Source organism: Geotrypetes seraphini, chromosome 2 (genome assembly GCF_902459505.1).
Source record: "Geotrypetes seraphini chromosome 2, aGeoSer1.1, whole genome shotgun sequence".
NCBI classification, from domain to species: domain Eukaryota; kingdom Metazoa; phylum Chordata; class Amphibia; order Gymnophiona; family Dermophiidae; genus Geotrypetes; species Geotrypetes seraphini.
Window position 1 is genome coordinate 388847753 of NC_047085.1, and position 24915 is coordinate 388872667.

Genomic DNA, 24915 nt, shown 5'->3' on the forward strand with positions numbered 1-24915 from the left:
TCATGGAATTCTTACAGGGAATTGGGAAATTTTATGAGCAAAATATTAAGATGTGCCACATTTTCATGTAGGATGTGAAAGCAACCAAAGAAAACAATCGTATGGATGCAAGTCTTTTTTACAGTCTGAAAGTATAGTTGTGGTACTTCTACAGGCATTTTTTTTGTTAGTATTGTTGGCAAAGTAATCACGTGATTCACATGTTTTGTGTTTCAGTTCTCAGTACTATGTTAAGTAGATGTAAATTATTATATTGTTGTACTGCATCCTCTTTCCTTTTGAGCAGAGCATGACTTTTTACAACCATGCAGCTAATCATATGAGAAGAAATAATATTTTTCTGCTGACAAGGACTGAATCATGCATACAAGTCAGTGACATTGCATGATGCTAGGATAAAACAGATTTCAAACAATCACTTCAATACCACTTGTGAAACACACTATTCCCTTCCAGAAAAGACTAATGTTAGACCTAAAAGATTCATACACTTACTTTAACTTAAATAGAATATATTTGTTAGAATAGGAACTCAAGCGCTCGCAGTCACAGGCTAACAGAACTAGTCTAGGCGTGTGACCATTTCGCAAGCTATCATCGGTCCTTCTATAATTTTTTATTCTATTTAAAGTGTATGATTTATTTAATACCATTAATTAAGATGAGTTTTTCCTTATTTGAATTTTATAATGGAGTGTAAATATGATGATACTTAGCTCGGGTGTGTTCTTTCATACCCGGCCCTCTGACCACAATAGCGACGGAAGATCTCCGTTTCGCTCTCGTTTATATTAAGAGAGTTTCGTCAGGACTAGAGTGGTAAATAAGTTAACACTTCTGGCCTGCTCCCGCCTGGCCGTTTTATGCTGCCCCCCGGTGTTATCTTCGGGCTAGCTCCCTCTTCTTCACTATCCCATTTAAATGTTTTTCAGCTGCCGGTCCGCGGTGCGATCGATGCGGCTATCTTCGGCCGCAAGAAAGTTGGCATAAATGAAAGTTGAGCAACCCATTGTTGCTCATCTATAATAGATGTTTTCCATAGATAGCAGGATTGATCAGACACAAATCCCTCCTACCTCCCTGAGAGCTGGATTCAATCTTGAGCTATGGAACTCACTGCAGAGCTGAGGAGACTATTTCTCACAGAAAGGACTGGGCGTGCTTAGAATGTTGCATTATGTTCTGAGTTCCAGGAGAGCTGTTCCTTCTGGCAGCATTCTGTGACATCTTCCGTCTGTATGCCTCGTCAGTCCTGCAGTCAAAAGACACTATCTATTACAAGCAAGCAGTGTTTGATAATGAGACGACTTAATATGAGCATTTTGCATCCTGCACAAAACTTTGACTGTACTGAATCCTGTTTCCAACCGTGGGTCTCATAATTCGAACTTCCAGATTGAAGATTGCCAACAATCTATCGCCAACCTTAGAACTCTAAACCAAAACCCATCATTTTTCCTTTTTGTTGCCCGAGAATCTGAAGGGAATTGTTGACCCAAAACTCTGTTTGAATGGGCTATCTGAGCTCTTTTAAATAAAATTTTTAAACTTTTGCCATTCTCAGTCATGAATGCTAGGTACTTTGCATTCACTGTTGACTGTTTTAAATGAACTGATTTACAGGTCTTTCCAGGACTGTCATGGATTGCAATGAAAATACTGCTGGCAGATTTCTTTATACATATCCTCAAGCCCTTTCACCATAACATTGTTTTTATGCTACTTGGCACTGGCTTCAAGTCAAGTGTTGTGCTGAACAGTAATGTTTTAAAGTTTGCAAGAAGAGCTTTTAAAGAGACAGTACCCTAGCTACCTTTGTGAGCCACTGAATGGGTGCATTCTAGGAGAGTGGCTAGCTGAATCGTTAAACTTGAACTGTCTCTGCTCCTTAGAGCTTCTCTTTTGGTTGATTGGGTCTCTTTATTTAAAACAGTGGTCATAAGGCTGTGAGTTAAAATTTCTCACAGCGTTAAAGGATATACATACTGCCTAAATAAAACCCCATTTTCATGTTGGCCCTTGACCATTTTCTCACTCATGCCCTGTTTAATAATGACATTAAAGCATGCTGAAAATAATTTCTTCTAAGATAATAGATGAAGATATAAAATTAATGATAAATACAGTTTGTTTCAGTGAAGCCACCTGCATGTTACACCAGCCATAGACCTCGCAGTGGTATAAATGTGGCACAGATGCAAATTACTGACACTATTCTGTAAGTTACATATATAAGCAGCAGTGCCCTTGTGTCCCACTCATGCTTCTCCTCATGTATACATCCACCCCCACCCATCCCAATGCATTCATACACTGAAGCACTTAATTTTGCCTCTATGGAATTGCACTTAGTTACCTTGCTTTCATTGTTGTGGGTAAGTGTGCACTTAAACGGGTAAGTGAAAGTGTTCTATACATTTATGCATGCAGAGAGTGGTGTTATACGGGGGGAGGGGGGTAGCAGAGCACCCCAGGTGCCGTCTTGGTAGAGGTACTGGTGCTGGCAGCTCTTCTCTATCCTCTCTGGCAATGGGAGATCTCTTACATGCCTTGCATCCCTCACAAACCTCTTCAAATCTTTGCCAGCAGTGAGCAGCATCTCTTACCCTCTGCTTGCACCAGCCTCATCCCTCTGTCTAATGTCACTTCCTGTTTGCAGGATCAGGAAGTAACATCAGAGGGCTCAGCCAGTGTGGAGCAAGGGGTAGGAGATTCTGCTTGGTGCTGTTCAAGATTTGGGTATGTACAGTGGGGTGGTGAAGAGCACATTGGGGAGCATATAGCGCAGCAATGCTGGGCGCCCAGGGGTGCCCAATAGGTCGATTGCGATCGACCGGTAGATCGCCAAGGCAAAGTGAGTCGATCGCGGAGCCCATCCCGGGCTCCGTGATAGACTCACTTTGCCTTGGCGATCTACTGGGCCGATCAGCTTTCCTCTCCCCGACGTCAATTCTGCCGTCGGAGAGGAAGTTCAGGCCAGCCAATCACTGCCTAGCTGGGCCAGAACTACCTCTCCGACGGCAGAATTGGCGTCGGGGAGAGGAATGCTGGTTGGCCCAACGCAGGGAGAGCTTGGGGCGGTGGCGGCGGCTTTGGTGCCTGTTACCCAATCGTGGGGGTCTGTTCCCCGATGGTGGAGGGCAGGGAGAAAGAAAGAAAGGGGGCAGAAGGAAAGAAGGGAAACAGAAAAAAAGAAAGGGGGCATGAAGAGAGAAAAAAAGAAAGGGAGGCAGGGAGAGAGGAAGAAAAAGTTGGGGGAGGGAATGAGATCTGGAGGAGAGGAAGCTGAAAAAAGGGCAGAAAGATTGGATGCACAGTCAGAAGAAGAAAGTGCAACCAGAGACTCATGAAATCTCCAGACAACAAAGGTAGGAAAAATGATTTTATTATCAATTTAGTGATCAAAATGTGTCTGAATTTATATCTGCTGTCTATATTTTGCACTATGGCCCCCTTTTTACTAAACCACAATAGCGGTTTTTAGTGCAGGGAGCCTATGAGCGTCGAGGGCAGCGCTGGGCATTCAGCGCAGTTCCCTGTGCTAAAAACTGCTATTGTGGTTTAGTAAAAAGGCAGGGGGGTATATTTGTCTATTTTTATATGGTTGTTACTGAGGTGACAGTACATAGAGTCATCTGCCTTGACCTCTTTGAAAAAACCCCGGAATAGGAATGATAATTAACATTTTCTCAGCGTACAATGTGCTTTGTTTTTTTTTAAATTTTATGTTTGGTAGATCATTTTGACTTGGTCATTTTAAAAGTAGCTCGCAAGCCCAAAAAGTGTGGGCACCCCTGCCCTAGACACAGATTTCCCTCACTACACCACTGCATGCAGATTCCCAGTTATAGAATCAACTTTCATGTAATACAGCACCAGATATCTGAGCAGAAAAGCCTAAATTTATACCAGTACTCCCTTCAGAGTAGGATTGAGGCACATTTGAAGGAATAGGTGAGGTAGGCAGTGGTTTTCGGCCCAGTCCTTGGGAATCACCTGCTAGTCAGATTTTTAGGTTATCCACAATGAATATTCATGGGAGATATTTGCATACCAAGAAGGCAGTGCATGCAAATTTATCTTCTTTGAGGCTGGTTTCAACTCCTAACTCACACTTATCATAAGGTACCTACCTATGTCCATCCTATCATTCTCTCAAGAAACTCCCCAACCCCTTTATGTCCTGTCTGTCCAAATTAGATTGTAAGCTCTTCTGAGCAGAGGACTGTCTATTACATATTAAATGTCCAGCGCTGTGTACCCCTTTTCAGTACAATATAAATTATAACTAGTAGCAGTAATAGTAGAAGTAGGCAGTGCTAGTAAAAGACTTTGGGCTAGATTCACTAAGCCCACTGATCAAGTCCCGACCACTTTGCGACCCGATTTCCCTCCAATTCGATTCACTAACCTCGTGGCCAATCATCCTCCAATCCGTGCATGCAAATGAGGGGAAACGGCATGTAAAGTAGGCACGCAGCGATTCACTAACAAAAAACTGGAACACCGAGTGGGCTGGCCGATCAACAAACAAGGGACTGCTGGGGACCTGTCGCTCACATCATTTCCGACTGCATCTCCTGCTCTCTGCCCCGACTTTCCTGCTATCTCTGCCCTGACTTTCCAGCTCTCTACACCCAACTCTCCTACTCTCTGCCCTGATCGCCGCCCTGCGTTATTTGTACCAGCATCAGCAAAGCAGCAGTGGTGGCCCACCCTGGGATAGCACAGGCTGGCAGCTGGCAATGATGGCAGGTGGCAGTGAGCATAGTCATGTGAGCTGCTGAAGAGGATTTGGACAAGACCTGTCCTGGAGGTAGTCTGGCAGTAGCGGCGGTGCAGTAATCCTGTGCGAGGCAGGAGCCAATACTGCACAGAAGATGCTAGAGAGCTATAAGCAATATAACTTCCTACTGCCAATTTTTGGAGATGCCGTGCCCTCCTCCCTTCTGACACTTATGGTATAGATTAATTTGCCAACAGCCTCCCAGTATATCGGTCACAAACTTGACCCACAATTTATATCTAGGGAACCTACCCTTAAAGAGTTATTCCCCTGCATGCATGCCCCTTGGTCTTCCAAACAGCGAGTAAAAAAACCAAACATTACAAAACAAAACCCAAATAAAATAAATAAACAAACTGTAAGGACATTAGAGACTAGCAGGTATTTCACTAGCAAACATTAAACATGGTTTCTGTTCAGCATGCTTTTTGATCCATCAAATACAGTACATCATTCTGACAAGCCAGGAAGAATTTTTACCCATAAGAAATCCTGCAAAGCTCATACAAACCCATATCAACCTGAACAGCTGATTTAGGTGTAACCCGGGTCATTAAAATGCTCTGGTGACTGGATGTCATGTACCTTTCTGATGGCAATGTGTGCTTAATGCTGCAGGGGCACCTATTAGCCCAGTTAGCCATATAGAGTGTATTAGGAGGGAGTGAATATATTAATGGCTACCATACTGGGACACAGACATGGGAGGAGAACTGGTAAGTGGTAGGCAAGAATTCACAGTTTGGAAGGAAAAGTAGTGTCTTGCTTCTTTTTTGCCACCCAGAAGCAGGCTGGGTTCACAGTCTGAAGTTGCAGGTCTTGTATGGTTGAACCATGAAGTAAAAAAAACAACCAAAAAACAACAGTCCGAGGTCAAAGAAAAACCAGAAAATCCATTCCGTGTTTTTGTCTCTTTCCCAACATCTTGAAATAGGCAGTGATTTCTAAGCTCTAAGCCTTGAGGGATTGAGCCCTGGAAACTAAACCAGCAAGGGTTAAGAAATAAGGAGCAGTTCCTTTGCTTTATTTATATATTTGACTATCTTTCTTGAAATGCTGCTCTTTTGCATAAGGAATCAGAGCAATTTACAAAGCTGCTTCCAATAAATTAATAACAAATCAATTAAATAAAGCGCAACAAAATTAAAGAACACACTTAAAATTTTCCCAAATGCAAAAAAGATGAATACAAAAACCAAAAAGGTAAAGCCCACTCCCAGAGTCAATCAAGTTTCAGGGAAGGACAGCCCCAAAAAGTACATTGTTGATCTTGCTCTTTGGGTCTAAAATTTAATGCTGCTCCAGAACAGTGGTTCTTAAACCTGTCCTGGGGGATCCCCAGCCAGCTGGATTTTCAAGATATCCCTAATAAATATACATGATCAAGATTTGGCTGCGGGTCCTTCGGGACAGGTTTAAGAACCACTTCTCTAGAAAGTTTCTAAATTGTGACAAAACATCTGCTTCCATAATCTTTGTTAACGTTGGAATGTTTACTACTGGTCAATAAATAATTATAAAGGGTACAATCCAAATTAGTTCCTTTCACCAATGGATTCAAGACAGTGGGCTCCTTTTACTAAGCTGCGATAGCGTTTTTAGCACGCGCTAAACCCGTGCTACGTGGCTAGAACTAATGCCAGCTCAATGCTGGCGTCTGGGTCTAGTGCAGTGTTATTCAACCTTTTCACACCTATGGACCGGCGGAAATAAAAGAATTATTTTGTGGATCGGCAAACTACTAAGACTGAAATTTAAAAAAACATTTTCACCCCGTCTCCGTGAGTTCGGTCCCTGCAAACCATCTGATCCCATCCGCACAAGCCTCAGTTATGATTTTATATTGAACATATTTTATTAAAGTATAAAAAGAAACAATATTCTGTACAATTGTCATTTTATAAATACAAATATACAGAGAAAGGACCAACAAAACCCCTGTTTCCCCTCCCTTCCCCTTCACATATATCCCCTCCACTATCAAGAAAACTGAACAAGCCAAATTATTACAGAATGCTACACAGAAATATCATGCTAACAGAATACTGCAGTCACACATGACAGGAATAGTGTTAGGGGAGTGCTGGAAGCTAAAGAAGCACTGCCTGGGCTTTGCAGTCCCCAGTTATGTCTCTAGCAGGATATATAGTTCAAATCTGATATATTCTAATGACAAAATAGAAATAAAATTATTTTTTCTACCTTTATTATCTGCCCATTTTGTTCTGCTTTCTTCTGTCTTTTCTTAAATTTCTTTCCAAGATCTTCAATCTATCTTCCACTTCTGTCCCTTCCTGTCTTCTACCTATTATTCCAATATCCAGAACCTCCTTTTTCTTCTTACTGCATCCACCCTGTGTCCAGCATCTCCCACCTACTCCGTCAAGTCCTACTCAGTCAAGTCTGCTTTTTTCCTTCACCCTACAACCTCCATGTCCAGCATCTTCCTGTGTTCTTTTTTTCTTCCCGTTGCTGAGCCATCCAGCCAACCCACCATCTTTCCCCATCCCAGTGCCTCCCCTCTTTTCCCCATCTTAATCCAGCAGATACCTTCCATCACCCTACTCCCTCCATTCCTTATTCAGCATCTTCTCCTTGTCTCCCTATTCCCCCTTCACCATGTCCAGCATATCCCCTCTGTCTCCCTACTCCCTCTACCCATGTCCAACATCTTACTTCTATCCTCATACTCCACCCTCCTGTTCAGCATATTCCATGTCTCTCTACCCCCTGCAAGGTCCAGCATCTGTCTTTGTGTCACTATTCTTCCAACTTCCACCTAGTTCCAATAACTATCTTTCCCCAAGGGAATCCACCATCTCCCTTCTGTCACATCAATCCCCCCTCCTGGGTCTACCATCCCCTTCCCACAACACCTATATCACATTTTTCCCTCTTCTCATAATCCAGCATCTCTTATTTCCTCCCTTGGCTGCTGGTCCCGATCCACTTTTCCAGCACTCGATTGCTATTAGCCCTGCCTTCGACCCCGGTCCTGCTAAACTTGGCAGCAAAAACAAAGACAAACCCTACCCTACCTTCAATTATGGTCCCGCTAAATCAGACGGCTAGAATGAAGACAGAAGCTGCGGGACCTTTCCTCTTGCCTGAATTGCTATTCGCTACAAGCTCTGCCGGTCTCAATCCTGCCCCTCAAAAACAGGAAGTCACTTCAGAAGGGGGCGGGATCAAGATCGGCAGAGCCTATAGCGATGCAGGCAAGAGAAAAAGTCCCGCGGATTCTGTCTTTCTTTTTGCCGGCTGTTTGTAGCAGTACCGCAGCTGATCTTAACGCCGGCCCTGGAAAGGAAAGGGGAACAGATGCCCGACAGGAAATTTAATTTGTAGATCTCGCCGGCCCTGCGCGGACCGGCAGAAATTTTCTACGGACCGGCACTGGACCGCGGCCCGGCGGTTGAAGAACTGTGGTCTAGTGCACACGGCAATTCAGCGTGCGCTAAGCCCGCTATCACAGCTTAGTAAAAGGAGCCCAGTGTTTGCCAAAAACTAAAGGAAACAACCATTTTTCTAAAGTAAGTTAATCCAGTAAATCGTCATAATATGGAGCAAAACTGTACTAGACAGTCTTGTACAATTCCTATGGAGTTAAGCAGCATGTGTGTGCGTAAATGCCAGTATTCTAGTCATTTCAGAAATTGACCCTTATAACACTGTTTGCATAGATATAAAACCAAAAAATAAACAGATCATAGATTTAAATAGCAATAACCCCTTCTGCACTGACCTCCAACTGTGTTAAAAAGCCATGTGAATCATCAACAGACTAAGATATTTACTTATCCTTCAGGAATTAGTACTCAAGTATCTTTTGGGTATTTGCATTTGATTTATTTTCAAGAGGGGGAGGGGATGACTTTAGAATTCCAGAAAGAAGACATACTGGTAAAGAGAATGGAAGGGACAAAGGTCTAGATTCACTAAGCCCACGGATCGGATCATATCGGATCTGATCCGTGGACGGAGGGGTTGATTCACGAAGTGTCCTCATGCAAATGAGGATGCTCGGAATCATGCCTCCAACTGACTGCATGGATCGCTGAATGGCGATCCCGACGCATGCGCAGACCATCTGTTAAACCATGTGGTTAAAACCACGGGTTCGCACTGTGGGGGAAGGCCAGCTCTAGCCCAAATAAGGTTAGTTGGGCTGGGGCCTGGGGAGAATCAAGTGGTGGGGGGGCTGGAGAGCATCTGCGGGTGGAGGCCTAAAAAAACATGAAAACAACATCAGGGAGAGGGTCTGGAGAGCATATAAATGATAAATACATTTTTCTCTGCAAACATTATGTTTTGTGTAGTTTAATTTTGTGGCTACTATTATGTATTATTATGAAGAATGAATGGAAGAAATGGCATTACAATTAGTACTGTTATGGGGGTGGGGCCTGGGGTAGAGGTTGGGTGAGATCTCAGGCGGAGCTTAGGCTCTCCAGAAAAAAAAAAAAAAACTTCCACTGCCTATAAGAATCTATAAGCAAAAAAAGACAAAATTTAAAATAACAATAAGGTAAGGCAGAGAGTTCAAAACCAAAACAAGCAGTCTCTTAATTCTCCCAGGTCTCTAAATCCCAAGATACTCCTCTTTCTTTTCTTCTTGTATTTCTTCAGAGCTGGGTTATGTTCAAATATGGTCCTCTTCAGCTGGTTAACTTAGATGTCTTCTGTATCCTTTCCTCCTTTTTCAGTACCAAGGATCCCAGCTGCTGTCCTGTACACCACAGCTTAACCCCTCTCTCCTTCTCTTCAGAAGCAGTGACATGCTGGTTCCCATCTCCAGATCATACTTCGAAGCAAGTACAGAAGCCAAAGCAATCCCTATCACCTCTCACTACCTCTTTATTCCTAGCACAATGGCTAGGCTAGTCAAAGACCTTGATCCCTTCATATAACCATTGCAGGGGCCAAACATCAGAATTCAGACAAGGCAGGAATTTTACAATATATTAGAAACATGACTGCAAAGGTCAAATGGCCCATCTAGTCTGCCCATCTACAGCATTCGCTGTCTCCTCCTCTCCATAAGATATCCCACGTGCCTGTCCCATGCTTTCTTGAATTCAGACACAGTCTTAGTCTTCACCATCTCTACTGGGAGACTATTCCACACATCTACCACCCTTTCTGTAAAAAAAGAATTTCCTTAGATTATTCCTGAGCCTATTGCCTCTTAACCTCATTATATGCCCTCTCACTATATCTCCCCTCTCCCGCCTTTCCTCTAAAGTATACATATTGAGATCTTTAAATCTGTTCCCATAAGCCTTTAAGGCTTTAGTTACCTTCCTCTGGACTGACTTCATCTTGTTTATATTTATTTATTTTATAATTTATATACCGCCTAAAACCTAGGCGACTTCCATCATGTTCACATGAATACACTAACAAATAGCTGTGTTTTAAATAATTTTTTAAAAAACTGGTGTGTTCTGCACTCAGAATTGTACACACTATTCTAAATGAGGTCACACCAGAGTCTTATAAAGCGGCATCAATTCTTCCTTTTTCCTAATGGCCATTCCTCTTCCTATTCACCCAAACATCCTTTTGCCATTGCTTTTTCAACCTGTTTGATCACCTTAAGACCATTACAATCACATCCAAATACCGCTCCTCTTTCGTGCACAAAAGTTCTTCATCCCCTAAACTGTACTTCCTTGAATTTCTTAGCATTAAATCTTAGCTGCCAAATTTCAAACCATTTCTCAAGTTTCACTAGGTTCTTCCTCATCTTTTTCACACTGTGTCACAAGTGTCTACTCTATTGCAGATTTTGGTATCATCCGCAAAGAGGCAATCAGCCCGTCAGCAATATCACTTACAAAAACAAACCTTGAGGCACACCACTGGTAATATCCCTTTTCTCAAAGCAATCTCCATTGACCACTACCCTCTGTCACTTTCCACTAAACCAGCTACTGACCCCGTCCACTTTTGGGCCCTTACCAAGGGCTTTCAGCTTATTTATTAGCCACTTGTGTGGAACACTGTCAAAGGCTTTGCTAACATCTAAATACACCATATCTAGTGCTCTCCCTCTATCCAATTCTCTGGTCAACCAGTCAAAGAAATTGATCAGATTTGTCTGACAAGACCTGCCTCTAGTGAATCCATGTTGCTTCGGGTCCTGTAATCCACTGGATTCCAGAAATGTCACTATTCTCTGTTTTAAAAATGTTTACATTAATTTACTTACCACAGAAGTCAGACTTACCAGCCTGTAGTTCCTTACTTCTTCCTTCAATTTTGTGGAGAGGGACCACATCCGCCATTCTCCAATCCTCTGGTACCACTCTCGACTCTAGAGAAGCATTGAAAAGGTCAGCCAGCGGAGCCGCCAGAACTTCCCTAAGTTCCCTCAGTACCCTCAGATGTACACCATCTGGCCCAATCATTTTGTCCACCTATAGTTTAGCGAGCTCCTCACGAACACAGTCCTTTTCCACATCTCCAGCCCTATTTGCTTTGTTTTTTGTGGTCCTGCTCCCAGGGCTACAGCTATAAACACAAAACAGAAATATTTGTTAAGCAATTCAATCTTATCTTTATCAGCTTCTATATATTCTTCCACTTCACCTTTAAGTCTCACAATGTCACTTTTACACTTCCTCCCATCACTAATATTTCTAAAAAAAATCTTGTCCCCTATTTCACCACATCTGTTTGTTTTTTCTACTAGCCTCTCTTAACTTTTCCAGATATTTTACCCGTTTTCTTTCTGTGATCTTTTGTAGTGTATGAAAGCTAATCTTTTCTTCACCTTCTCAGCTATTACTTTTGAGCACCAAAATAGCTAGGGTTATGATATGTCCAAGTTTCCCCAGACACGTCCTCCCTTTCAGCAACTGTCGGGCATCTGGGCAGTTTTTGTGATTTTCCATCATTTGTCCGGGTTTCCATCAGTTGTAGAGAAATAGGCTGGGCTCCTGTGGCGTGCTCTTCAACGAGTCAGTAGCAGGACGGTGGCAATTCTCATAGGCTGCCTGCCACTAACCCAGAAGCCTCTCCTCTGTCGCGTTCCGCCTCCCTCCCTGTGATAATTTCCTGTTTCTCCACAGTAGAGAGGAGGCTTCTAGGTTAGTGTGTGAGAATCGCTACCGGCTTCCAGTGATCCATTGACGAGCAAGAGGAGAGTTTTTAGGAATGGGACAATAAGTGAGGGAAGGAGAGATACTGGACATAGGGTGAAGAAGGGGGCTGTGGAGAAAGGGAGAGACAGCAATGGGGTGGAGGGGAGGGAGAAAATGTTGAATGGCAGGGAGAGAAAGATATTGGATAATATGGTAGTGGGGAGGAAGGGAAAAATGGTGCATGAAGGAAGAGAGAGAAATATTGTATAAGATGATGGAGGGGAGGTTGGGGTGCATGGGGAGAGAGGGAAAATATTGGATACTATGGTATGGGGGAGAGAGGAAGAAATATTGGATAAGATGGAGGGGAGGAAGGAGAGATGATGCATGACGTGTGTGGAAAGAGAGATGTTGGACCCAGGGCACAAGGGAGGGAGAGAGAACATGGGAATGAATGAGTTGATGGGAGAGATACATAGGAGATGGAGAAAAGGGAAGATGTTGGAAGCTGAAGGGGGTGATGCCAAACAATGAGAGTGAGGGAAAAGAGGAAGAATGCTGGACCATGGAAGAGAGTACAGGAAGGAAGGGATAGGGAGACAAAAGGCTATGAGGATGGGGAGGAGAGTAAGAGGGAGAAGATGCTGGGCTAGAAGAGACTCAGAGCCAGTACTTAGAGATATGCCTGCTCACCCCTGTGGCCGATGACAGAGCTGGCAAGTCTCCAGACTGAGTCCAACCCTAGGCAGACCTACTGTCACACACAGAAGCTGCACTGTTAACTCTCTCTTCTTCCCTGCTGAAGTTACACTACAAGAGGAGGAGAGCATGAACAGCTGCATATTGGGCTGCATCCGCCTCTCATGTCTGCCTAGCAACCTAGAATCAATTGATCATGAACTACAAGGTTACCTACAGCCTCCCAAGAGCAGTCAGTTCCCTAAGCAGGCACAGGGGGAGGAAGCAGGCTGCAATTCACTCTTTTTATCTTCTGGTGGGGAGAGAGAGAGAAAATGAATAGCACAGCTGATGGCTGTGTGGGTGGCAGGGCAAGGTGACTGCGTTGGGGACAGGACGGGGGTGTGGTTGGGATGGGACAATTTGTTCTCTTTTTTTTTGGCCTCACAAATATGGTAACCATAAAAGCAGACTTTTTTTCTTATTCCTTTTGCTTACTTTTCTTACAAAATGGTTTGTTGCCCTTACAATAGCTCCTTTCAGTTTTGCCTGCTGCTTTCCTACTTCCAGATGTTCCCATTCAGACAATTCCTTGACATAATTCCAGTTTACCCCTGAAAAGGTTCTTTTCTTACCATTACCTGACTGGTTAGGAGAATCTTCCATTTCTTCTGGAAACTGCAGATGTAGTCACAAGCCATAGTGTACTGCTTTAGTAGAATTACTAAAAATCCTTTCTCTTTGTTTTTTAATTTGAACTTTTATTGACATTTTGCAGCTTGATACATATGTGTATAACATTACATGCTAGCAATATGATGAGATATATGTGTTTAAAAAATGGTATGGCCACAGAAGTCTCCTATCCACCTAGAGCAGATCCTTAAAGGTCTCTCTACTTTCCTCTTCTTTGCCCAAAAAAAAGAAGTTAACTGCACAGTGAAACTGTTTTTTCCAATCACACATCATCACATTCATTAATATTTCATCTGCATTTGGAAAAAATCACAAAGGGTTTCTTTAATTAAGCTGTGTTAGGTATTAACAAACATGCCCTAACATGGGACGCACCAAAGTATTCCTTGGTAGTTTTGCCATCTGTGTATGTAAGTATGCATATTTTATTTTGGGGATGGGACATGGGTGTGCTAATCAGCTAGCATACTGACATAACCACCACGCTAACTGATTAGTGTCCATAATGTGGGAGCCTTTAACACCCCCCTAACTAAGAGGTGGTAAATGCTCTAGCAGTAACTTTTTGTTTTCAGTAGCCACATACCAATACTAACATTAGTACATGGTAGTGCTGCCCGATTCAGGAAAAAAATTTTGATTCGATTCAGCCTATTGAATTGGTTTTTCGATTCGATTCGATTCGATTTTCCTGCCCAATTGGGTGTTTTTTTCAAACATCCTGGTGGGTTTATTTTATAGCTTCTTCACCCCCTTTGGCTTCTCCTAACCACACTGGCGCTGTGGTTTAAACAAAATAAAGAAATAAAAAGGACTTTTCCTCTCTCTGTTAAATCCTAGCTCACATTTGCGGTCTAACACCAGCTCTGGCAGGATACATTTTTCAAATCTGACATATTGTAATCCCAAAACAGAAAAAAAAATTATTTTTTCTACCTTTTGTTGTCTGGTCAATATTCAAATCTTGTTGGTTCCAGGCTCTAGTTGTTTTCTGATAACTTGATTGCCAGGGTCTCCTTTTTTCTTCTTTCTCCGTGCTAACCATCTATCTGCCATCTCTGTCCTCCCCTTCTGTTTCCCTTACCTCCCCCAGAGGTCTGGCATCTTTCCTTTTTTTCATCTCCATCCATAAATTCACCTTTTCTCAACTACCCTTTCATCCAGCATCTCTCCCTCCTTCCCCACCACCCCAGGGTCCACCATCTCTTCCTTTCTCTTCCCAACTACCCTCCTATCCAGTATCTCTATCCCCCTCCACACCATCCCTTGAGTCCAACTTCTCTCCCTTTCTGTTCCTTCCCTCCCTAAATCCCATTGTCCATCATCTCTCTCCCTCTCCTATATTTTCAGACCCATTATTTCTTCCCCCCCAAAATCCGGTATATGCACGTCACTTTGAAGCCCCCCTTTCCTCCCTCCCTCTGTGTACTTCTACACCAGGGCCCCCCTCCCCTGAAGGTCTGTCCCCCCAAAGGCCTGCACCCCACCCCTAAAGGCCTGCCTGTCCCCCCTGAAGGCATGTGCCACCTTCCCTGAAGGCCTGCTTCCTCCTTGAAAGCTTTCCCCCCCTTAAAGGCGTGCATCCCACCCCTGAAGGCCTGCCTGTCCCCCCCTTTGAAAGCCTGTCCTCCCCCCTTGAAGGCCTGTTCCCTCGTTGAAGGCCTGCATTCCCCCAAAGGCTTGCCTGCCCCCCCTTAAAGGTCTGTCCCCCCCTGAAACCTGCACTTCCCCCTGAAGGCCCGTCTCCCCCTTTCAAAGCCTCTCCCCATGAAAGGCCTGCCTGCCTGTCTCCCCCTCCCACAGAAGGCCTGCGTGTTCCCCCTGGTCTCCCGTGGTGTCCAGCTTCCCCCCAGGCCTCCCCGCACTGTTTACCTGTGAGGAACAGCCTGCAGATAAGATCGCGATGCTAGCGATCTTTCCACTGCTTCGGAGCTGTTTCCTCTGCCGCGGTCCTGCCCCTCCTCTGACGTCAGAGGCAGGATCGCGGAGGAAACAGCTCTGAAGCAGTGGAAAGATCGCTAGCATCGCGATCTTATCTGCAGGCTGTTCCTCACAGGTAAACGGTGCGGGGAAGCCAGGGGAGGAAGCTGAACACCAGGGGGTGTAAACGGAGGCCAGGGGGGAGAACAGGACGCCAGGAGGGAACCCGACAGCAGCACTTCCCACTGACTCTCCCCCATTGCCCTCTAAAGTAGGTGTGGCAGCGGCCAGCCAACAAGAGCAGCGCTGCTGCTCCTGCTTTAGGGGGCAAGGGGGGAGGGTCAGCCGAATTGGGAATTTTTTTTTGTTTCGAATCGATTCACCCGAAGTGAATCGGTGAACCAATTTGAATCGGGCAGCACTAGTATATGGTCTTATATTCAACAAATAGAAAAAAACCTTTTTGATAGCCATGCTGGCAGTGTGGGAGTGTGTGGCACAGTGGTTAGAGCTACAGTCTCCGCACTTTGAGCTTTTGGGTTCAAATCCCATGCTTCTCCATGTGACCCTTGGCAAGTCACTTAATCCCCCATTGCCTCAGGTACATTGGATACTGTGAGCCCACCGAGACTGATAGAGAAAAATACCTGAATGTAAACCACTTAGACTAAAAGTGCTATATAAATACTAAAAATAATTAAATAAAATAAAAATGGGCTTAGCGCATGGGAAAGTCCCATATAAGAAGAACGCACTAAGAAATCCAGATTACAAAAACAAATGTTGTAGCGGTACCAAAATGCACAAGAGGATTCTCTTATTCTCCCACGCAGGTCAGAATTGTCGCACAGTTTTTTTCAAAAATTCACATTTGCCCTTCTGAATAAGAGAGAGAGAAGCAACACTCTCCCAGTCTTCTGACCTCAGGTTCATTAAAAATAGACCACAAAAAGTGTTTCTGTTATGTCTCTACTTGTTTATTACTTTTAAAGACAAGAACATAAACCCATTTTAACTTTCCCCGGATAGTCTCCAGGGTGGGGTCTCATCAATAATTTAAGCATTTGATAATCCCTGGTTTAGGAAAACCATACTAAAGGGTCCTTTTATCAAGCTTGATAAATATAAAGGGGTATTTATCAAGCGTAATACCGCGCATTAAACTGCCTGCCGCGCTAGCTGCTAACGCCTGCATTGAGCAGGTGTTAGTTTTTTAGCCGGCCGCGGGGGTTAACGCGTGATGAAATGTCCGCGTTAACTCCGCTAGCGCGGCTTGATAAAAGGACCCCTAAATTCCTCTGGATAGATCTCCTGAATGGAAATAACACCTCATTACTCACCACTTCCTATTAGATCCCACTTTAAGCGAGGCCCCATTTACTCCAATAAACAAATCACACACTGTAGGTGCTGGCACTAGGAGATGCCCAAATAAACCTCTCTAGTATGTAGGATACCCACTGGGGTGAAAGCCCACAGATTATGTAATTCTTTAGAGCTAGCCTGACATAAGAGGTAAAGTAGTTAGACATTTGGAACTCATATTTTAAGCAGATATATATATATCTGTTTAAAATATGAGTAGGATATTAAAAAACAATTTCCTAACAAGTAAAGTACAGGTTAGAATAGGATTTTGGGATGGTTTTGTATTTTTGTTACATTTTCCGAGCATTTAAGTATTTTATAAAAAGATTTATATATTTTGTTACACACCTAACATTAAATAAGGCTCTAAGATTCACTCTCTGCATGGAGCATTTACAGTCCATTAACTTTTAACTGTGCGGCCACTTGCCTTATTACTGCCACCTGCTGTGACTGTCTGGCACCTATAACAAAGCACAGACTAACCTATAAAATAAAGGCCCAGTTCCAAAACCTAATGCCAGCACTAGGAGTGATTAGTGTTCGAACTGCACACACGTTAAAGTGTGCAACATGCACAAAGCCCTACAGCGCTCATGCTAATCAATTTCGGGGATGGCATTTGGGTTTTGAGGAGAGGATTTCTTCTGCATTTTTCACATTAAAGTTTTTGGCTTCTCTTGAATGGAGAAAGGAACTTGTGCAGCCTTTAGTGCTGATTTTTTTTTTTTTTTTTTTTAAAGTCTGCAAATTCAAGCAAAGCCTAGGTTGAAGGCAGGCATTGATGCTTGTTTTCCTGCGTTTTGGTGGGAGTCTCTTAGTGGATTTAAACTGCAAAATATTGGGGGGGGGGCCTTGTATATCTTGGCGTGGAGGGAGGTTACCAATATGCTTTTGCACTTCCTAGTTTGCCTGGCATATGCAATATACACAGAGTTTTCATGGTAAGCACAGCTCTTGTGCACATTCATCAGTCACATTCCTCACCCTTGCTTTCACTGTACTAACACATATAAAAGTTGCATCTCATTCTGTTCTTGCACTATGGAATGTGTGCTCTTGCCTGTAGCCCCAGAGTTTTGAGCATCAGGCTCAAAGAAAACAAAATGTCTATTTGTTTTCTTCAGGGATTTTCTGGGAACCAGAAACAGTTTTGAAACAGTCTGTTGCATGCCATTAACTAGATTATATGCGGGTATGATCTCTGTCCCTAATGGGCTCATAAGTTTTTGATACCTGGGTCAATGGAGGTTTAAGTAACTTACCCAGGGTCACAAGGAACCACAAAGGGAATTAAACTCAGTTCCCAGGTTCTCAGCTTATTGCACTAACCATTAGGCTACTCCCCCATAGTTAAGTGTTTCTTAGGAACTGGAGGGAAATATGAAACACTGTGTAAAAATATGCATGGGGATTGACTGAGTTCACACAGGAGAAGTCCAATAACTGTATACAGTTTAGTGTCATCTGCAAATTTAATCACCTTACTCATCGTCCTAATTTCCAGATCATTTATAAATAAGAGAAATAGCACCGGTTCTAGTACAGATCCTTGCAGCACACCACTGTTTACTCTCCTCCATTGAGAAAAATGAGCATTTAACCCCACCCTCTATTTTCTATCTGATAACCAATTCCTTATCCACAACTGAATTTTTCCACCTATCCCACGACACTTTAATTTTCTCAGGAGTCTCTCATAGGAGCTTTATCAAAAGCTTTCTGAAAATCTAGATACACTTTACCAACTAGCTCACCTTTATCCAACATGTTTATTCACACCTTGAAAGAAGTCAAGCTAATTTGTGAGGCAAGATCTCCCTTGGCTGAACCCATGTTTGGCTACATGTTCCACAATTTTATTTTTTATAATTGTTTCTACCATTTTGCCCGGCACTGAAGTGAGGCTTACCGGTCTGTAATTTACTGGATCTCCCTTGGAACCCTTTTTAAAAATTGGCATAACATTGGCCACTCTCCAATCTTTAGGTACTACAGGTGATTTTAGTGACGGGTTACAGATCAATTAGCAGCAGGTCAGCAATGTATTGATTAAGGTTTAATAGCTTAATAATGTCTATATTGCGACCATCCCAGAAAATGCAAACTCTGTATTGTAACACCATTACAGAAGCTCATGTATTGTAACACCATTACAGAATCTCATACAGAATCACTTCTGAATTGATTCCCCCAGTCATTAGCAGCGGTATAGAAGTTTTCAATAAACAAAAAAACTTTCAGAATGGGCTACTGATCAGGATGTTTTTCCAGAAGTCTCTTTGTTAGAGAGACAGAAGAGATGGGGATCTAAAGGAAAGAGTAGAACAAGGTCGCAGTTAGTAGAGACAGACATTTACCTCATCATAGCTCCTTGATTTTTTTTATTCATGTTTTGCAGTAAAAATTATATAGAAGATCTAATCTAGAAATAGAGATCTCACACAATAAAATAGGTATTTTATTATGCAAGATCTCTCTTGTTGAATAAATATTTTATACCTTATGTGTGATCTGCTCCTTTCGACCCCTTGTGTGGAATTTACAGACCACTGGAACTTCTGCTGTTTCTTACCTATTTTCTTTCCTTTCAAGGTTTGTGACGGATGCTGCTCGGCGTGAACAGGAGTCCGTGAAGAAAAAAATTCAGCCTAAACTCTCATTGACACTGTCAAGCTCCGTCTCCCGTGGGAATGTCTCTACTCCACCCCGTCACAGCAGTGGCAGCCTTACCCCACCTGTCACCCCTCCTATCACCCCATCCTCCTCATTCCGCAGCAGTACACCAACAGGTAAGGAGCTAATACTTTATGTAGGTAGGTTTACTGGGACCTTGAAAGTTGAAGGTAGGCACAAATAGCTTTTTCCGGAGGATTTGTTGAAGGGAAGGAAAAGTCAGCATAAAGTGATGTGTCGTTCTTGATTTACTAGTCCTCCCCCCCCTCCCCCACCACACACAATTTCTTTGTTCCAAATGTGTAAGCTGCTTTGTTGTTTGATATGAAAGTTGGTGAGTCAAATGAATAAAAATAAACTGAACCAAGGAAAGCCACCTTGAGATCTTTAAGTCCCCATATACCTTATGATGAAGACCACATACCATTTTAGTAGCCTTCCTCTGGACCGACTCCATCCTTTTTATATCTTTGTGCCGACTCCATCCTTTTTATATCTTTGTGAAGGTGCAGCCTCCAGAATTGTACACAATATTCTAAATGAGGTCTCGCCAAAGTCTTATACAAGGGCATCAATACCTCCTTTATCCTACTGGCCATACCTCTCCCTATGCAACCTAGCATCCTTCTAGCTTTCGCCGTCACCTTTTCAACCTGTTTGGCCACCTTAAGATCATCACATACAATCACACCCAAGTCCCACTCTTCTGTCATGCACATAAGTTCTTCACCCCCTAAACTGTACCGTTCTCTTGGGTTTTTGCAGCCCAAATGCATGACCTTGCATTTCTAGCATTAAATTTTAGCTACCAAATTTCAGACCATTCTTCAAGCTTCGCCAGGTCTTTCTTCATGTTATTCACACCATCCAGCGTGTCTACTCTATTGCAGATTTTGGTATCATCCGCAAAGAGGTCAGTTCCTCTCGAACTGCATTCAAGTCAGTTTGTGTTTCTTTCATCTACGTATAAATTTCTTGTAATGGTCCATTTGGAGAGTTGCTTAAGGTGTTGTCTGCCTGGAATAGCTCTGGAGAGGGTGAGTCACATTGCGAGAGTAGTGCAAGCCGCGAAGTAGCCACATACTGCTTGTGTAGGCAAACTCCGAAAGATCGACCACTGAGGCTGTTTTAATAATAGCAGATGGAAACTGTCTTCTCCAGGTGCTATATTGTGCAACCAGGCTGAGTAATTTAATAATATCACTGAGGGCAGCCAGGAGTTTCCCACACATGCCCCCCATTCATGCACCTTTTCTGACTCCACATGCAACATTCTATAAGTTAGTCCCCTTATTCTTTATCTCCTTTTACTCTGTTTTATCTGGCCATATGTTCTACCTGTCTATCTGTTAAGATTTTTTCTTGTGTGAGCATTGTAAGCATTATACTGTGCCATAATGTGTACTGTTTGAATAATTTTCTTCTGCTGATATTGTCTGGTGTTTCTGTCTAGATTGCTGTACAATGCCTTGAGTGAATTTCTTCAAATAGGCGATAAATAAATTGTAATAATTAAATAAGCCTGTAACTAATGCAGTCATCCACTCTCTCCCCTCCCCCAGTACCGTTAATAATCACAAATCTGGTAAACACTTTTACAGCATTATTTGGATATATATACATCAAATACCTGTCCTGAGGTATTTTATTTATTTATATATTGGGACTTTGTAGTATTCATTCCTGTAATCAGCTCTCAACCTGGCTCACCCCTTTTTATCTTCCACCTGAAGCCTATTTCCTGGCCGGTCAGATACCATCCTTGGTTTTAGTTCCTAATAGCAAGTTACTGCCACCTATCTTCTGGGGGAAAAGGGGTATAGGGCAATTCCACCTGGTTGCCTTTGTTTTCATGGCCACTGTAGCACAAAGGCTCCCTTATATATCTGCCTATACCACACCACAAACAGAGAATGTTCCAGATGGCATGGATTTTGCTACTATTAAACCGGAGGATTCTTTTCAGCTTTATTTAGCATTTATTCTCTTTAGAAAAAAAAAACCAAACAAAAAAAACTTGTGCTATACAGTATTGTTGTTTCTTTACAGGAAGCCTCTGGTACTTTCTTGCAAGTGGTTACTCGCATAATTCTGTGTTTCTGGATTGGCAGATATTCAACCCATGTTTTAAATAAGGAAATTGTGTTACTTGGTAATTTATCATGATTTTTCTCTTAACAATGGAAAACAGGATTGGCGGGGAGGTGCATGTGTGCATTGGGGGACTGGATGGTCTGAGTACATACTGTATAAGAATGTAAAATAACTTCCTGAGACTATGAACGCTCTGTAACTATAAAAGCTGAATGGTACATTGTGACCTGACATTCAGTTTGCCTGAGCACCTCTACCACATTTTAAAAGGTGGGGCCAGCTATGCAAAACATGCTATGGTATCATTTGGCTGAGTTTGCATCCTCAGTTCTTTACATGTAAGGTTTTATCATTTAGCTGCTATTTAACAGCCTGCTGAACTGAAAGTAAAAAAATTAAGTTGTTTATAATATACACCCTGCCATAAAATGTTCTTATATTCTTATGCTGAATTAATTGTGTAACCATGCTGCAGACATTGTCACATATATCCATTAGAGTTTTACAAAACATCATTTACTCTACCAAGCCAATCCAGAAAAGGGAGATTTTTTAAATTGTAATTAATAGGATTTATTTACCACCTTTTTTGAAGAAATTCAAGGCAAGGTAAGTAGGAACTATTTTGACAAAGGCAATAGATATGTTTTCTATTCTAGCAGTTTCAAAATTATTTTGTAAAAAAAAATTCTGTTCATTAAAAGTAGCCATAAAGGGAAAATTAATGCAGAAGAGCACTGGTGTGTCTCCAGTGAATGTGTTGAGCAATGACAGAGAGATATCTAGCCTTAATATCAAACTACTGAGAGCTTGATGCAGAAAAGTGCCACAGAGCTTTGAGCAAGGCTAGCACAGCTTGAGCACATGACTTTATAGGTGCACAGTGCAGAAAGAGGTTGTCCAAGGCAGGTAACTTCACTTGAAGCCTTGCCTTAGAGCTCAGCATAAGCAATAAGTAAACCTGTGAAATGTAATTAATTTGCTAAACCACATCAATGCAGAGATATGCACAAAAGACTAACTGGCAGAACACAACAGCAGAGCTGTAACGATGTCTGACGTAGTGTACAACCTGCCTTTACCATTGCTGCATCTAGCCCTGAGGGTCATCTGAGGTGAAGAGTGATACTTCACCTCAGATGACTCAAGATCTCTGGTGGTCTGGTCCAGTGTGTCCCAAGTTGGTCCTGGAGTACTTCCTTGTCAGTCACGTTTTCAGGTTATCCATAATGAATATGCATGAGATTGATTTGCATGCACTGCCTCCATTGTAGGCCGATTTCATTCATGTGTATTCATTGTGAATATCCTGAAAACATGACTGGCAAGGGGATACTCCAGGACCAACTTGAGAAACACCACTGGTCTGGTAGACTGATCTTCCACTTCATGCCCCCTACCCAGCCTCCCACCCCAATTGACAAATAAGCCCTGATAGTCTAGTGGACCCGTCTTCCACTGACTCCATAGTAAAATAGTAGATGATGGCAGATAAAGACCCGAATGCTCCATCCAGTCTGCCCAACCTGATTCAATTTAAATTTTTTTCTTATTCTTCTTAGCTATTTCTGGGCAATAATCCAAAGCTCTGCCCGGTACTGTGATTAGGTTCCAACTACTGAAGTCTCAATCAAAGCTCACTCTAGCCCATCTACACCATCCCAGCTATTGAAGCACTCCCCAGCCCATCCTCAACCAAACGGCCATATACAGACCGTGCAAGTCTGCCCAGTACTGGCCTTAGTTCTTCAATATTTTTTACTATTTTCTGATTCTAGAACCTCTGTGTTCATCCCACGCTTTTTTGAACTCTGTCACCATTTCCCTCTCCACCACTTCTCTCGGGAGCGCATTCTAGGCATCCACCACCCTCTCCATAAAGAAGAATTTCCTTACATTGATCTTGAGTCTACCACCCCTCAGCCTCAAATTCTGCCCTCTAGTTTTACTATTTTCCTTTCTCTGGAAAATATTTTGTTCTACGTTAATATCTTTCAAGTACTTGAATTTCTGAATCATATCTCCCTTGTCCCTACTTTCCTCAAATGTCCTGATAATCTAGTGGCCCACCCTTCCCTCCTACCATTGCTTCTATAACACTCCCATGTGAGCATTCCTGGGTCTGGGGTGAAACTGGCAGATGTCTCCCCCGAGCAGGCTCTCAGTCGTTTATGTGTTTGGCGCATAGGGAAGATTGGTGTTGGCGGGTGGAATTTCCCTCCTTTTCCCCCTGGAAATTAAAAAAAACAGCTATGAGCAAGCATTAGGACATTTGCTAATAAGAAGTATTTGATACGGTCAGCTTATTAAGTCTTCTGAGTGAATGATAAGCAAAATACTAAATAATCATTAAACAATGCTTTTGAACCTAGTTAATCTCCTTGCCAATGTGGCAGCTTTAAACACAGGTTTGTTTGTTTTTTTGAGTGGTAGTATTAACTGTGTCCCCTTATTTCTTTTCTGAGTCTTTCCCCTTGTCCATCACCGCTAGGTCCCCCAGATCTCACCCTCCTGCTGGAGTACTCTGGACCAGTGGTTGCTAGATATCCAACAATGACTCCAAATGCTGACACTGCTCCTAAAAGCTTCCGCCTCCTCTAAGCTCTGAGTGCTGATTGCACTCCTAGGAGCCTCTGCCAGGGCTTCAAGTTCAGACACTGACTGTATAGCATGATAACTTAATTGTGCTGGAGTTTAAATATGTGGCACGATGTATTTAATTTTGTTGGAGGTAAATTAGTTACGTTTGCTTGAATTATTGCCTGACCTAAGACAGGATGTGATTTAAAATTATGGATTTAAAGTAAAGTGGATTTCTATTTGAATTTAAGTTAAATGAGTAATTTTGAAAGTGAATAACTTGGAAGGACTGAGCCATTTGCCTTCAGAAAGTGTCAAGTACACTTATTCAGATAAGACAAAGACATGACCAGGGTGGATACCAGAGCTAAACAGAACTTTAACAGGATGTAGGCCAACATCTTTTCACACCAAATTCATCTCTGGATTACTACAGTCTGCAAGAACAATAGACCCTTATCCTCTATTTTAAGCCACTCAAAGAAAATTCAATCAGATGACATCATCTGCCTAGAAACAGGGAATTGAAAGACTGCTCCATGATTGGATGCGATGCCAGCCTCAGGGATGGGATAATTGCAATGCATCATGGGTCCAGTTTTCAAGCCAGCCACATCTATAAATCCAGACACACCTCTGCCTTCGCTCTTTTTCCTCTTTTCCCTGGATCACCATGCTGCAACATCTCTCTCTCTCTCTCTCTCTGCAACCATGTGCCTGCCTCTCCAGCTAGGCCCTACCATGCGGCCTCCTCTCCATCTTAATGACTTTGTTTCTACCAGCATTTGTGAGTAACTTAAATCATTTGACCTTAGTAAAATTTTGTCTAGTGTAGCCTATTATCCTTGCTTAAAAAGATCCTATCTGTTACTTGTTCTACCAGCCTGTTTTTTATCATTAATTCTGCTCTAAAATAAATAAATTTTCAGTTTGCTTATAAATGTTCTGAGTTCTTTAATAAATATTCACATATATTATACTTAATATATATATTACAGAGCTAAGTTAGAAACAGGTAGAGCTATATTC

The 24915-nt window shown here is 42.6% G+C and overlaps 1 protein-coding gene across 1 annotated transcript in view; it reads left to right on the plus strand.

Moving 5' to 3' along the window:
* JAZF1 (JAZF zinc finger 1) overlaps positions 1 to 24915 on the plus strand; it is a 388932-nt gene that overhangs the window by 329354 nt on the left and 34663 nt on the right. Inside the window, exon 3 of the mRNA XM_033930765.1 lies at positions 19132 to 19328. Within this exon, the coding sequence (XP_033786656.1) occupies positions 19132 to 19328 (197 nt within the window). The remainder of the gene's footprint in view (positions 1 to 19131; positions 19329 to 24915) is intronic.